Source organism: Schistocerca americana, chromosome 1, assembly GCF_021461395.2.
Source record: "Schistocerca americana isolate TAMUIC-IGC-003095 chromosome 1, iqSchAmer2.1, whole genome shotgun sequence".
NCBI classification, from domain to species: Eukaryota; Metazoa; Arthropoda; class Insecta; order Orthoptera; family Acrididae; genus Schistocerca; species Schistocerca americana.
In genome coordinates, this window is record NC_060119.1 from 798,632,548 (window position 1) to 798,647,693 (window position 15,146).

General features: G+C 40.3%; 1 protein-coding gene across 1 annotated transcript in view; it reads left to right on the forward strand.

Annotated features, from left to right (window-relative positions):
- LOC124612597 (kinesin-like protein KIF11-A) overlaps positions 1-15,146 on the forward strand; it is a 231,033-nt gene that overhangs the window by 148,040 nt on the left and 67,847 nt on the right. Inside the window, exons 7-8 of the mRNA XM_047140884.1 lie at positions 1,883-2,065; positions 2,165-2,373. Coding sequence (XP_046996840.1) covers positions 1,883-2,065; positions 2,165-2,373 — 392 coding nt within the window. The remainder of the gene's footprint in view (positions 1-1,882; positions 2,066-2,164; positions 2,374-15,146) is intronic.

A 15,146-nucleotide genomic window follows, 5' to 3' on the forward strand; every position in this document is an offset into this window, starting at 1 on the left:
AGTGTCAGTAGCTGCATATTTGGATGCTGTACAACCCATGAAAGTAATCATTAGATACTGTTTTAAGTTGTCAGATTCCTTTTATTTCTTGTCGTATACGGACAAAAAACATTTTACATACAACCATAAGAAACACAGCGCTATCTGGTAAAGATCTGTTTCATCCCTTAACAAGAGAATAGAATGATAATCTCGCATAAAATAAAACTGATTTAAGTAACTTTATTTCTGGTGCTGAAGAAGAAATGGTACTTGCGAACCATTCAGAAACACAGCGGTGAAACGCATAATAAAACTGTTTCATGCTTTATAACACTGCTTTTTGTCTTCAATCAGGCTTTAGACGTTCTGCTGATGATTCTGAAACGTCACCCTTAACGATACTTTCGTTGCTTCACTGTGATTCATGTCATTTGCCCCAAAAATGTGATCACTCTTGTAAGATGAGTCACTTCCAAGCGGGCTAAGTGTATTGTTTTTTGTGAAAGTCATTTAACAAGGCTTCGTGGGTACATAAAGTGGAATGGTGAAAAGTTCGCGTCTCCGGATTTGTATTTGGGAACAGCGGAATTGAATTTGTGTTTCCTGTAAACACGATGAGTACCAGGATGCTTCTATTGAATAGGCAGCTTCCAATTTTCTCCCCTAACTTCATCCATTAGTACAAGAGCTCAGTTTCTTACGACCATGCAAGGGGAACACAACACCCCCCCCTCCTCTCTCTCTCTCTCTCTCTCTCTCTCTCTCTCTCTCTCTCTCTCTCTCCCCTGTAACCTAAAGCTTCTGAATATAAGTAGTTATCAAGAACAGAGCATATTAGCGAAGACATTAGAAAATTCATTTTTTAATTAGGGCGACGATTAAAGAGGCGGCGGCGCATGGCAGGCTCCGCGAAATTCACTGCCGCTGCTGTGGAGTGACCGCGGGAGGGGCAGGAGGGGCGGGCGTAGTTGTGTGGGACTGCCACTCGGTAAGCGCATAACGGCGTTGGCTGCCGGTTCGCAGCGAACCAGCTGAGCTATGGGGCCGCGCCTAGATGGGCTCTGGGGCTGTGGCGATTTGGGCCCTCACCACGCTGGTGCTCCTCGCCTCCGCCGTGCTCACGGTCGTCATAAACTACGTTGCACACAAGGTGAAACCGCTGCGCTAGGGGCGGTGCGACGATGGCGTCGCTGGAATCATACCGGCGCGCCGCTGGGCTGCGGTGTAGCGCGCGATATACCTCGTTCTTTAACTCCAGTGCATTGTGAAAGTGATGAACAGTGAGGCTGCATGAGTTTCTGCAGGAATGGTTTTTGAAAATGTAAATACGGTCAGCTCGGAATGTTAATAAAGAGCTAGATTCGCTCCCCACTACCCTTACTATAACTAGGGACTAAAGACTGCATGGCCTGAAATCCCTAGCATCCGAATCAGAGAAGGAATTTATCTCGCGGCGTGTGAATGTGCCTAATTTTTTTTTTTTTTTTTCTATTTATACGCCACCTGTGGCTGTTGGCAGGATACAGGTCCTCTTAATATTGCAAGTAGAAAAATCTTCGTGTAGAACTACACATTTTCAGTTTCTTTTTGTGTGTGTTTTGCAAGTAATTTTTACTAGGTGGAGGATTATTTGTGAAGCTGAGCTGTTATAGAAACAAATTTACTTTGATGGATTTCAATTTTTGTGCTCATTTTTCACAGATTTTATGCTTGTATAATTGTGCGAGTCCAAGAGCAGTATTTACAAATGTGAATTGAATTGTTTGAAATTGGCTTAATAAACAATACAATGTATCTGACATTGTTGCAGCTATACCGTTTTTCCTGAGCATGTACATGAAAATTCTTTATGAGGAATGCTCTTAGGCTATTTGCTCATACACCGCATAATTTGTTACAGGAATACACTGAGGAAATTGATCGCCTGAGACGTGACCTGTTGGCAGCTCGTGAACGAAATGGTGTATATATTGCATTGGAAAATTACAATGAGATGACACGACAGCTGGAATTGAATCGTCAAGAAATAAATGAAAAGCTGCAACTTGTTAAAGTTCTGGAGAAGGAGAAGGCTGATAAAGAGGCAAGTTTATGTTAGGTATAGCTAAAAAAATTGCTTCTTGTAATTTTTTTCCCCCAAACAAATTTTGTTACCTATGAGTTAAGTTGTAAATGATTACAGGCTTTGTGCAACCAACTTCGCATGTCTTTGGAAGAAACAGAAGGTGAACTAGTGGATTCCAAGAATACTTTGAAGTTAGCTGCAGAAACAGTTCAAGAGCAACTTGACAAAGAGAAGCAGCTAATGGAACAAGCACAGAGTATACTTGCCGTTGCAAATACTTCTACGGTTGATACACACAAGCTCCATGATAAACTTGACAGGAAAAGGTAAATTTTCTCTTTCCCCCAAATAAATACTAAAGTGTGCATGTGTTGACTCAGAAATCAATGATGAGTACAGATTTTTTCTTCCGCCCCGTTGATGTTACAATACTCTAGCTGTGAGATTTTCCCCTCTCTCCAACCACAAAGGACTAGTCAAATTGTCAAATTGAATGGTAATGTTAACTATTATTGGGACACTGAGGTGTGTTGAAGTAGCCTCTTAGTAAAAAACTGTAGAGGAATATAAACGTAGACTTCTGTGGCTATTTCACATTCAATAAAATTTTTCTGGGTTTGTGACTGCATTGTAAATATATGAAACTACTGATGTTTCAGTCCCTGTTGCAAGTGACTTCCTTTTTTAAGCAAAAAACACCCTGAAGAATGTCACTTGCAATAGCGATTGAAGCATTGGTAGTTTTATATATTAAAAATGTGGTCGTAAACCCAGAAAAATTTTAGTGAAACTGTAGAGGAAGATTTTGATTAATTTTCGAAGGTCACTTCATTCCTTCTGGCAAGTGTGAATTTTGTTCACCAACATTTGAAACCGTGTAGGATAACAGACCAGTAAGTTTCTTGTGAACCCCATTCTGGTACACGAGACAAAATTTGTGTGTATTTCGTTAATTTTGCTGCTCAAGAGTGCACAAGCCCTTTATTAATGAAGCTTCGTTCATGCCAAAAAATTGCATTAGTGCTCCTGCAACAGTTCAAATTAAATTGGAAACAAAGCTAGATGACTGAAGCAGATAACTGGACCTTTTCATGACTACAACACAAGTGTAATTTCAGCAGTCTCTGTTGATCTGATGGGTAAACCTTTCAGTGACTTGAGTTCTTTGTTACAGTTACTGAGGAAAGACTTGGTTGCCTTCAGAAATGCCCTTTTTGTGTGTATATGTGGGGCGGGGGGGGGGGGGGGGGGGGGTGTCGACAATTCAATTCTTCTTCTGCTTTTCAGTGGGCCTCCTTTTACCCAAAGTGTGTGTTTGGGTTCAAAAGTTACTAAATTTCTTGGTTCCAATTAAAAACGAACTGGTTGTGGATTATTTGCACAATTTAACTCTGCATTCTCACACAGTGGCTAATATGTGCTCTGTTTTAGTTGGCAACAGCCAACAGTAAGAAACACTCTAAAGACCAAGTTGACACCACCAATTAAAACTCTGCTTGCATTGCATCTACAACTACAAACACACTCTGCAAGCCACCATACAGTGCATGACAGAGGGTATGTTGTACATTGCTAGTCATTTCCCTTCCTACTCCTCTCTCAAAAATGACGATTTATATTCTTCTGCATGAGCTCAGATTTCTTTTATGTTATGTCCGTGGTCCTTAGACCACTTATACATTTGCAGTAGTAGAATAATTCCGCAGTCAGTTTCAAATTCCAGTTCTGTAAGTATTGTAAATAGGTATCCTCGAAAAGAAAGTCGCCTTCCCTCCAGGGATTCCCATTTGAGTTCCTGAACCGTGTCCAGAATACTTGCGTGGTGATTACCTACTTTTAACAAATTTAGCAGCTTGTCTCTGAATAGCTTTGATGTATTCCTTTAATTTGATCTGATGGTGATTACAAACACTTGAACAGTACTCAAGATTGGGTCACACTAATGTTCTGTGTGTGGTCTCCTTAACAGGTGATGCACACTTTCCTAAATGGAAGTCAACGATTCACCTACCCTACTACAATCCTTACTTGCTTGTTTCATTTTATGTTGCTTTACAATGTTACACCTAGGTATTAAACGTTACATGATTGTTTCAAGCAACACATTACTCATCTGTAGTCAAACATTACAGGATTATTCTTCCTACTCGCTCACTTTAACTTGCTTTGTGTAGGTTAATTGCCACATTTAGCAGCTTTAGTAAATCTTAGTAAGACCAGATGCAATTTGCTTTACTTTAAAGCATGTTAAGTGGTCACTGTAACAATACGGTTTTCTCTTACAGTTTTGTTTTGGTAATTAACAGTTCGCACACTTTAAAACAAAAACACTTGAACTACTTAATGCCATTCATCACAAAAACTAGATATTTTGATTAAGCCATCTTGTATCATCCTATAGCCCCTCGACAATGAATCCTTCCTGTACACCACAGTATCATCAGCAAACAGCCTCAGATTGTTGCTTGCCCTGTCCGTCAGATCATTTGCGTGTATACAGAATTATAACAGAATGAGATTTTCACTTTGCAGCGGAGTGTGCACTGAGAAACTTCCTGACAGATTAAAACTGTGTACCAGACTGAGACTCGAACTCGGGACCTTTGCCTTTCGCGGGCAAGTGCTATACCAACTGAGTTACCCAAGCACGACTCATGATCCGGCCTCACAGCTTCAATTCTGCCAGAACCTCGTCTCCTACCTTCCAAACTTCAAGAAGCTCTTCTGCGAACTATGCAGAATTAGCACTCCTGGAAGAAAGGATATTGTGGAGTTTGTCTTAGCCACAGTCTAGGGAATGTTTCCAGAAGGAGATTTTCACTCTGCAGCGAAATGAAAAGGTCCCGAGTTCGATTCTCTATCCAGCACACAGTTTTAATGAGTCAGGAAGTTTCATATCAGCGTACACGCTGCTGCAGAGTGAAAGCCCTCTGGCTGTGGCTAAGCCATGTCTATGCAATATCCTTTCTTCCAGGAATGGTAGTTCTTCAGGGTTTGCAGAAGAGATTCTCTGAAGTTTGGAAGGTAGGACAAGGTACTGGCAGAATTGAAGCTGTGAGGACGGGTCTCGAGTCTTGCTTGGGTAGCTCAGTTGGTAGAGCACTTGCCGGCGAAAGGCAAAAGTCCCAAGTTCGGGTCTAGGTCCGGCACACAGTTTTAATCTGTCGGGAAGTTTCAGAATTATAACAGTCCAATCACACTTCCCCAGGGCACTGCTGCCAGTACCCTTGTCTAATGAATACCTACCATAGAGGTCAAGGGTACTGTGTCCTATTACTTACGAAGTTTTCAAGCCAGTCACAGATCTGGGAACCTAGTCCGTACGCTAGTACCTTCGTTGAGTGTCTGCAGTGGGGCAGCATGTCGCATGCTTTTTGGAAATCTAGGAATTTGAAATCTGGCTTTTTGCTCCTCATCCATAGTTTGCAGGATGTTGTGTGAGAAGTGGGAAATTGTTTTGTGTGTTAGTGATGCTTTCTAAATGTGTGCTGATTTTTGGACAGAAGCTTTCCTGTCTCGAGGAAATTTAGTACATTTGAGCTGAGAATATGTTAAAAAAATTCTACAGGAAACTGATGGTAGGGATATTGGTCTGCAATGTTGAGGGCCCGTTCCTTTACATTTCTTATACACAGGAGTCACCTGCTGCTTTCTCCAATCACTTTGGACTCTGCACTGGGTTGAGAGATTTGCAATAAATGCAAGCTAAGTAAGGGGCCTGTGCCGTAGAGTACTCTTTGTGAAACCAAATTGGGATTCCATTCGGATTTGGCACTTTATTTGTGCTAAACCATTTTAGTTGCTTCTGTAATCCAAGGGCACCAATTACTATGTCCTCCATACAGTAGTCTGTGCGATGGTCAAACGACAGTATGTTGATACAATCTTCCTGTGTGAATGATTTCTTAAAAGCAGAATTTAAAAATTCAGCTTTCCTTTTGTCATCTTCGAATTGCCACACTACATTGGTAAAAGAGTGACTGGATAGAAGCCTTTGACCTGCTTAGAAATTTTGGGAGCTACCAGAATTTTCTGGGAATCTTCGCTAGATCCTTTGCTAAGTTATGACACATAACACACATAACCAAGAATGCAGCAGTCTTTGCTTCCTCAGCATTTTCCAAACTTAGCCAGTCCTGACAAAACTCTACCATCTGGTGAGCAAGATGTATGAAACAGGCGAAATACCCTCAGACTTCAAGAAGAATATAATAATTCCAATCCCAAAGAAAGCAGGTGTTGACAGATGTGAAAATTACCGAACTATTAGCTTAATAAGTCACAGCTGCAAAATACTAACACGAATTCTTTACAGACGAATGGAAAAACTAGTAGAAGCCAACCTCGGGGAAGATCAGTTTGGATTCCGTAGAAACACTGGAACACGTGAGGCAATACTGACCTTACGACTTATATTAGAAGAAAGATTAAGGAAAGGCAAACCTACGTTTCTAGCATTTGTAGACTTAGAGAAAGCTTTTGACAATGTTGACTGGAATACTCTCTTTCAAATTCTAAAGGTGGCAGGGGTAAAATACAGGGAGCGAAAGGCTATTTACAATTTGTACAGAAACCAGATGGCAGTTATAAGAGTCGAGGGACATGAAAAGGAAGCAGTGGTTGGGAAGGGAGTAAGACAGGGTTGTAGCCTCTCCCCGATGTTGTTCAATCTGTATATTGAGCAAGCAGTAAAGGAAACATAAGAAAAATTCGGAGTAGGTATTAAAATTCATGGAGAAGAAGTAAAAACTTTGAGGTTCGCCGATGACATTGTAATTCTGTCAGAGACAGCAAAGGACTTGGAAGAGCAGTTGAACGGAATGGATAGGGTCTTGAAACGAGGATATAAGATGAACATTAACAAAAGCAAAACGAGGATAATGGAATGTAGACGAATTAAGTCGGGTGATGCTGAGGGAATTAGATTAGGAAATGCGACACTTAAAGTAGTAAAGGAGTTTTGCTATTTGGGGAGCAAAATAACTGATGATGGTCGAAGTAGAGAGGATATAAAATGTAGGCTGGCTATGGCAAGGAAAGCGTTTCTGAAGAAGAGAAATTTGTTAACATCCAGTATTGATTTAAGTGTCAGGAAGTCATTTCTGAAAGTATTCGTATGGAGTGTAGCCATGTATGGAAGTGAAACATGGACGATAAATAGTTTGGACAAGAAGAGAATAGAAGCTTTTGAAATGTGGTGCTACAGAAGAATGCTGAAGATTAGATGGGTAGATCACATAACTAATGAGGAAGTATTGAATAGGATTGGGGAGAAGAGAAGTTTGTGGCACAACTTGACTAGAAGAAGGGATCGGTTGGTAGGACATGTTCTGAGGCATCAAGGGATCACCAATTTAGTATTGGAGGGCAGCGTGGAGGGTAAAAATCGTAGAGGGAGACCAAGAGATGAATACACTAAGCAGATTCAGAAGGATGTAGGTTGCAGTAGGTACTGGGAGATGAAAAAGCTTGCACAGGATAGAGTAGCATGGAGAGCTGCATCAAACCAGTCTCAGGACTGAAGACCACAACAACAACAACAGCTATTTAGCCACAATGGGTCCTTTCTGTTGTTAATCCACTTACTCAGTATATACTTCTCCAGAGCATGATTTACAGTCTGTTTAAACTTTGCCCATAGTTCCAACATTCTACTATGTATGATTGGAAAGTTTTCAGAATGGGCTTTTAATTGTACAATGAATGCGCTTATATGATACTGTGATGCATCTCCTACAAAATAGTCCCCTTCTGACTGAACACACCGACTCCAACAGTGTTTCCACTTTTGGAAACATTCCTGGAAATTTTTTTCCTGGCGTGTGTTAAGGACGCTCTCCGTATTTGCCTAGATGTCTTCAATCAAGTCAAATCACTTCCATTTCAGTGAAAATTTCAGTTTAGGGAACAGGTAGAAGTCCGCAGGGGCCAAATCAGGGGAATATGGTGGTTGTGGAAGCACAGGAATTTTGAATTCGGTCAAAAATTCAACGATGGAGAAAGCAAGATGAGCTGGAGCATTGTCATGGTGTAGCACCAAACTCTGTCTTTCCACAATGCAGGCGTTTTCTTCCGCACCTTTTCGCGCAAATGCTCAAGGACACAGTTGTAGTATTTCTGGTTAATTGTCTGTCCTCCAGTGGTAAATTCATTATGCACTATACTGATAGAATAAAAAACAAAATCACCAACATTGTCTTCACCTTCGACCGACTTTGCCATCCTTTTTTCGGCCATGGTGAACCTGGAGTCTTCCACTTCGAAGACTGCACTTTGGTATCAGGATCATATCCGTATGCCCACAATTTGTCACCTGTAATTATCCTATTCAACGAATCTGGGTCATTTTTAGTACAATTAATCAGTTCTTGGCACACTTAAAGTTGGCATTGTCTCTGGTCACTTGACAACAGTTTTGGAATGAATTTTCCGGACACTCTACGCATGTTCAGATCTTCAGTTAAAATTGACTGAACTGCATGGAAATTTAAATTAAGTTCACCAGCCATCTCCCTAATTGTAAGTGTACGATCAGAGCGCAGTTGTATGTGAACTTTCACAACATTCTCATTTGTTTTTGAGGTGGAAGGACAGTTGGACCGTCGTTGGTCTTCAAATGAAAGCTGTTTTTAATAGTACGTAAGTCTCAGAAGCTGATTTAGTGGTTTTCAAACAAAATTTCACACAAACTCGTTGCTCCGTTTTTATATCAGTTTACATGCAGACAGAATCCAGCAACAAGCCTTAACAGACCCACACTCAACAAGCTGTCACAACGAACTGAATAAAGGGAACGCAGTTTCCTGTCAGAAGGTGTTCAGGGACAAGGCAATGACTCACTACCCACCCTCCGTCTTCCTGCCTGTCAATCCAGTAAGCCGTAGCGAATCCATTTTTAAAACTTTCCAATCACACTTCGTAAAATTAAATGATGATCGCTCATTTTCTAAGTGAGATGCTAATACCTGCTTATATCTACATCTAAATCTACATACATACTTCGCAATCCACCATAGGGTGTGTGGTGGAGGGTACCTCATACCACAACTAGCATCTTCTCTCCCTGTTCCAGTCCCAAACAGAACAAGGGAAAAATGACTGCCTATATGCCTCTGTACGTGCCCTAATCTCTCTTATCTTACCTTTGTGGTCTTTTCGCGAAATGTGAGTTGGCGGCAGTAAAATTGTACTGCAGTCAGCTTCAAATGCTGGTTCTCTAAATTTTCTCAGTAGTGATTCACGAAAAGAGCGCCTCCTTTCCTCTAGATACTCCCACCCGAGTTCCTGAAGCATTTCCGTAACACTCGCGTGATGATCAAACCTACCAGTAACAAATCTAGCAGCCCGCCTGTTAATTGCTTCTATATCCTCCCTTAATCCGACCTGATAGGGATCCCAAACACTTGAGCAGTACTCAAGAATAGGCCGTATTAGTGTTTTATAAGTGGTCTCCTTTACAGATGAACCACATCTTCCCAAAATTCTACAAATGAACCGAAGACGACTATCCGCCTTCCCCACAACTGACATTACATGCTTGTCCCACTTCATATCGCTCTGCAATGTTACGCCCAAATATTTAATTGACGTGACTGTGTCAAGCGCTCCACTACTAATGGATTATTCGAACATTATGGGATTCTTTTTCCTATTCATCTGCATTAATTTACATTTATCTATATTTAGAATTAGCTGTGATTCTTTACACCAATCACAAATCATGTCCAAGTCATCTTGTATCCTCCTACAGTCACTCAACGACGACACCTTCCCGTACACCACAGCATCACCAGCAAACAGCCGCAAATTGCTATCCACCCTATCCAAAAGATCATTTATGTAGATAGAAAACAGTAGACCTACCACACTTCCCTGGGGCACTCCAGATGATATCCTCACCTCTGATGAACACTCACCATTGAGGACAATGTACTGGGTTCTATTACTTAAGAAGTCTTCGAGCCACTCACATACTTGGGAACCAATCCCATATGATCATACCTTAGTTAGGAGTCTGCAGTGGGGCACCGAGTCAAACGGTTTCCGGAAGTCAAGGAATAATCGTGTGAAAAAAGGGCAAGTTGCATTTCACAGGAGCGATGCTTTCTAAAGCCGTGCTGATGCATGGACAGCAACTTCTGTCTCAAGGAAATTCATTATATTTGAACTGAGAATATGTTATAGAATCCTGCAACGAACTGATGTTAAGGATATTGGTCTGTAATTTTGAGGATCCGTCCTTTTACCCTTCTTATATACAGGCGTCACCTGCGCTTTTTTCCAGTCACTCGGGACTTTACATTGGGCAAGAAATTCGCGATAAATGCAAGCTAAGTAAGGAGCCAATGCAATAGAGTATACTCTGTAAAACCGAATTTGAATCCCATCAGAACTTGGCAATTTATTTATTTTCGACCCATTCAGCTGCTTCACAACCCCAGGGATGTCTATCACTATGTCCTCCATACAGGAATCTGTACGAGACTCAAACAGCGGTATGTTTGTAAGATCCTCCTAGCCCTGTTAAACGTGTCCAGATAACTTCACAATCACACTCTACTTCGACCTCAATAGACACAATATTTTTGTCAACTGCAATGAAGACACCACCTCCTACGGTGTCTAATCTGTCTTTCCGATACACATGCTATTTTTAGCAGAAGTACTCTTCTAGCATTCACGTTTGATTCATTAACTTCAGTAACCATCATTACTATAACAGCATGATCACTAATCCCTGCTCTATACTGACACCTTGATAACGTCACATCTGTATGTAGGTACGACATCTGTTTCCAGTGTGTGTGGGCTGTCGAACTAACTGGAAACGTCAGTGTGGATGGGTGTCATATATTTTCACAATCATCAGTAGGTAATTAAGTCTGTCCTTTTTAATCATTTTCATTATGGTCTTCCATTGTGATGATTTCTTCTTAGTGAAAAGATACTAGAATGTCCACAAACTTACAGCAAATAATAATAATAATAATAATAATAATAACCCACACATTAGCAAACATAAATGGAACAACAGTTCCTGAATTCGTTTTTGCTGAAATATATTCGACTTTTGGCCTCACTTTTTAAATGTTACCCAGTGTGTCTCCACAACAAACAAAAACTTCTCTAGTATGCAAATACATGCTCTTTTTAATGACATAGGTTATAGGGAGTAAAACGTTATTTAGCAATAGAACATCAAATTATGCACAAATTCTATAGAAATAAATTCGGTCTCATAGCCATAATGTCTAGAAAATTAAGTAACAGCATGTCTACAAAACTGCTAAAGATCACTCAGTGTACTTGTTTGTTTACAAATTATTGCACTGATGGAGTCATTGGAAAAATAGCTTCAATGATTCCATCCCACCCCTCCCCAAATGTGAGCTTACACAGCACAAAAAATGATAAATGGCTCATTCTTTAAATTTTAACACTGTGAAGAGCACAAAAAGTTGTATGTATATCCTGTCAAAATATTGTGCTCACATCACCGCTAGTTTCAATTTTAATCCATCTTAAATTTGGCCAAAACTGTAAATAAAGATCACTTGGCATTAAGCTCAAATTTTTTTGTAGTAGTTTTATTCTGTAAAGGATATTTGTGTAAAATTTTGTAGGCATGACTTTTTAAATTGCACCACTTGATAAAGAATGATCCTATAGACAAATGGTGGCCAAGGGGCTTATGAGCTATATGTAGTTCTTGCCTTGGTCTAGTGCTGCTTTGTTTGACTTTAGAATGCACTGCACAGAGAAGTATCTTGTTGCCTTGATAAAGCAGTACAAGGCAGTTAGTTACTCTTGAACAAAGTAATGAAATTTTCAGCTCTGGATACATTGTTCAAGTGAAATTCTGATAATTGCTATTACCATAACAGATACAGTATTTTCTAAAACGAGTAAACATAGGCAGTGAGAAAGGAGATGTTTTGTTTTTGTGGAGTGACTGTATCCTCCCTAAAAGGGCAAAACTTGTATGCCCTCTAACAATTAATTTCTTGTCTACAGTAATGAACTATTTTTGAACAATCAGATTTGGAGAAATCTAAATTGTCTGCCAACTGTTGTTCTGTCCAGTGCAAAGGTTAGAGCAAATAACCTTATTCATAGACTGGCCGTAACTGGCCAGAATGAAATGTTTCAGACCGTACTTCAGAATGTATAAAGATATCTCTGCTGCGATTCTCTTGTCGATGCTTGCATGACAACAGCACATGAAAGCATTGTTATAATCTATATTGCATATTGCCAGGTTGTAACAGGAGTACTGCTTGTTAAAAGGACAGAATCATTAAACTGTTAGCAGAAAAGTACCTAGTGAAGATAGGCACAGTCATATTAGTAGCTGCTATTTTGCATTTCCAGTATCAGCAACTAGCATTTTGTATGCTGCTTCAGCATTTACATGGCAAATTTTGCTTTGTTTCAACTGTTTTAGTTCCCTCTACCGCCTGCATAAAAAGTTTGTTGCAGAATGAACACACATCGAAGCTTGGCATACCAAATGTAATTTAAAATCACTTTTGATAATATCTCTTAGATATAATTTCGACAGTATTTAGTTGGTGTACTTCTCCTGATAAGGACATAAATTTGTTGCATGTTCAGATCTAAAATATGGTCTTACTTTTATACATGGAGTATTCACTTTCTTGCAATGGAAATGATCCATTGTTTCTTTCTCACTGTCGTGAACTGTGTGTTGTGTGGTCTATTGGAATGTTTTCCTCTTGTATCTTTATCAATCTTAAGTTGTAATAATCAGAACATCACATATTGTTTTTTGGCACTACACTTAATTCTAAAGACAAATTGTACGAGGGCAGTTCAATAAGTAATGCAACACATTTTTTCTGGAACAGGGGTTGTTTTATTCAGCATTGAAATACACGAGGTTATTCCCCAATCTTTTAGCTACACAACACTATTTTTCAACGTAATCTCCATTCAATGCTACGGCCTTACGCCACCTTGAAATGAGGGCCTGTATGCCTGCACGGTACCATTCCACTGGTCGATGTCGGAGCCAACGTTGTACTGCATCAATAACTTCTTCATCATCCACGTAGTGCCTCCCACGGATTGCGTCCTTCATTGGGCCAAACATATGGAAATCCGACGGTGCGAGATCGGGGCTGTAGGGTGCATGAGGAAGAACAGTCCACAGAAGTTTTGTGAGACTTGTGTGAGGTCTTGCATTGTCATGAAGAAGGAGAAGTTCGCTCAGATTTTTGTGCCTACGAACACGCTGAAGTCGTTTCTTCAATTTCTGAAGAGTAGCACAATACACTTCAGAGTTGATCGTGTGACCATGGGGAAGGACATCGAACAGAATAACCCCTTCAGCGTCCCAGAAGACTGTAACCATGACTTTACCGGCTGAGGGTATGGCTTTAAACTTTTTCTTGGTAGGGGAGTGGGTGTGGCGCCACTCCATTGATTGCCGTTTTGTTTCAGGTTCGAAGTGATGAACCCATGTTTCATCGCCTGTAACAATCTTTGACAAGAAATTGTCACCCTCAACCACATGACGAGCAAGCAATTCCGCACAGATGGTTCTCCTTTGTTCTTTATGGTGTTCGGTTAGACAACGAGGGACCCAGCGGGAACAAACCTTTGAACATCCCAACTGGTGAACAATTGTGACAGCACGACCAACAGAGATGTCAAGTTGAGCACTGAGTTGTTTGATGGTGATCCGTCGATCATCTCGAACGAGTGTGTTCGCACGCTCCGCCATTGCAGGAGAGACAGCTGTGCACGGCCGGCCCGCACGCGGGAGATCAGACAGTCTTGCTTGACCTTGCGGCGATGATGACACACGCTTTGCCCAACGACTCACCGTGCTTTTGTCCACTACCAGATCACCGTAGACATTCTGCAAGCGCCTATGAATATCTGAGATGCCTTGGTTTTCCGCCAAAAGAAACTCGATCACTGCCCGTTGTTTACAACGCACATCCATTACAGACGCCATTTTAACAGCTCCCTGCAGCGCTGCCACCTGTCAGAAGTCAATGAAACTATACGAGACGAAGTGGGAATGTTTGAAAATATTCCACAAGAAATTTCCGGTTTTTTCAACCAAAATTGGCCGAGAAAAAAAATGTGTTGCATTACTTATTGAACTGCCCTCGTATATAAATGAACAATGACAGTAAGAGACACCCTATTCTGTAGTACATCTCTTCACATAAGCCATCTCAGTGCACTGAGAAGCCAGAATTGTCATGCTTGTCATAATAATGAGAGTAAAATCTCTGAAATAAGTGTTCACCATCATTTACCTGCAATTCTCTTCATGTAAACTAACATTAGGAAATTCAGTTCTAGAAAAGAATGAAATTGCGTTCCAAATATTTTGACCATTTCAGTAAATATGTGGTGTAAAGGTTTTTGTTTGAATGAAAATCTTGTGCAACTTTATGGTTGTGTAAAATTTGAGAAACATTTCTTCATAATGAGTAATGGTGTTTTTCCACTCACCCCTTGAGGTGGCAATTTTCCAAAAACAGGGCCCTGTGTCCTCAGTACATTAGGCCATGCACTATTCTTCAGTGCCTTGCTTAAATTATTAACTGAAGTTTCCGTTTTTTAATAATTTATTGTGTTATCTTTGCATGCCCTGGATGAGGTTTTCCTGATCATACATGCAGTGTTTGTCAATTTTAACTGCTTTTATCGCAGATCATATGTGTAGTAGTGGGTGGAGTGTCCTCTTTATGATGCCTAGCCTTTGCTAGCTAGTTAGCACTTGATAAGTAGCTGTTGGTATTCACAGCAGCTCCGTGTACAATGTCTTCACATCATGTGGTAACATGTTATTTTATTTTATAACTGTTGCTTTTGTGTTAGTTTTTACGGTGAATAAATATTGTTATAAGAGGATCAATTCAAAAGAAATGCACACTATTCCATAATATGAATTTGAATTCATGCACACTACCCCAGCAGAAATAATGTCCACAATAAAATTTTTAAAAACAAAAACATCTAGTGGGTATGATGAAATATCAACAAAGCTAATTAAAGCATGTGATTCTGAGTTAAGTAGCATATTAAGCTATCTGTGTAATCAGTCGTTGATCAGTGG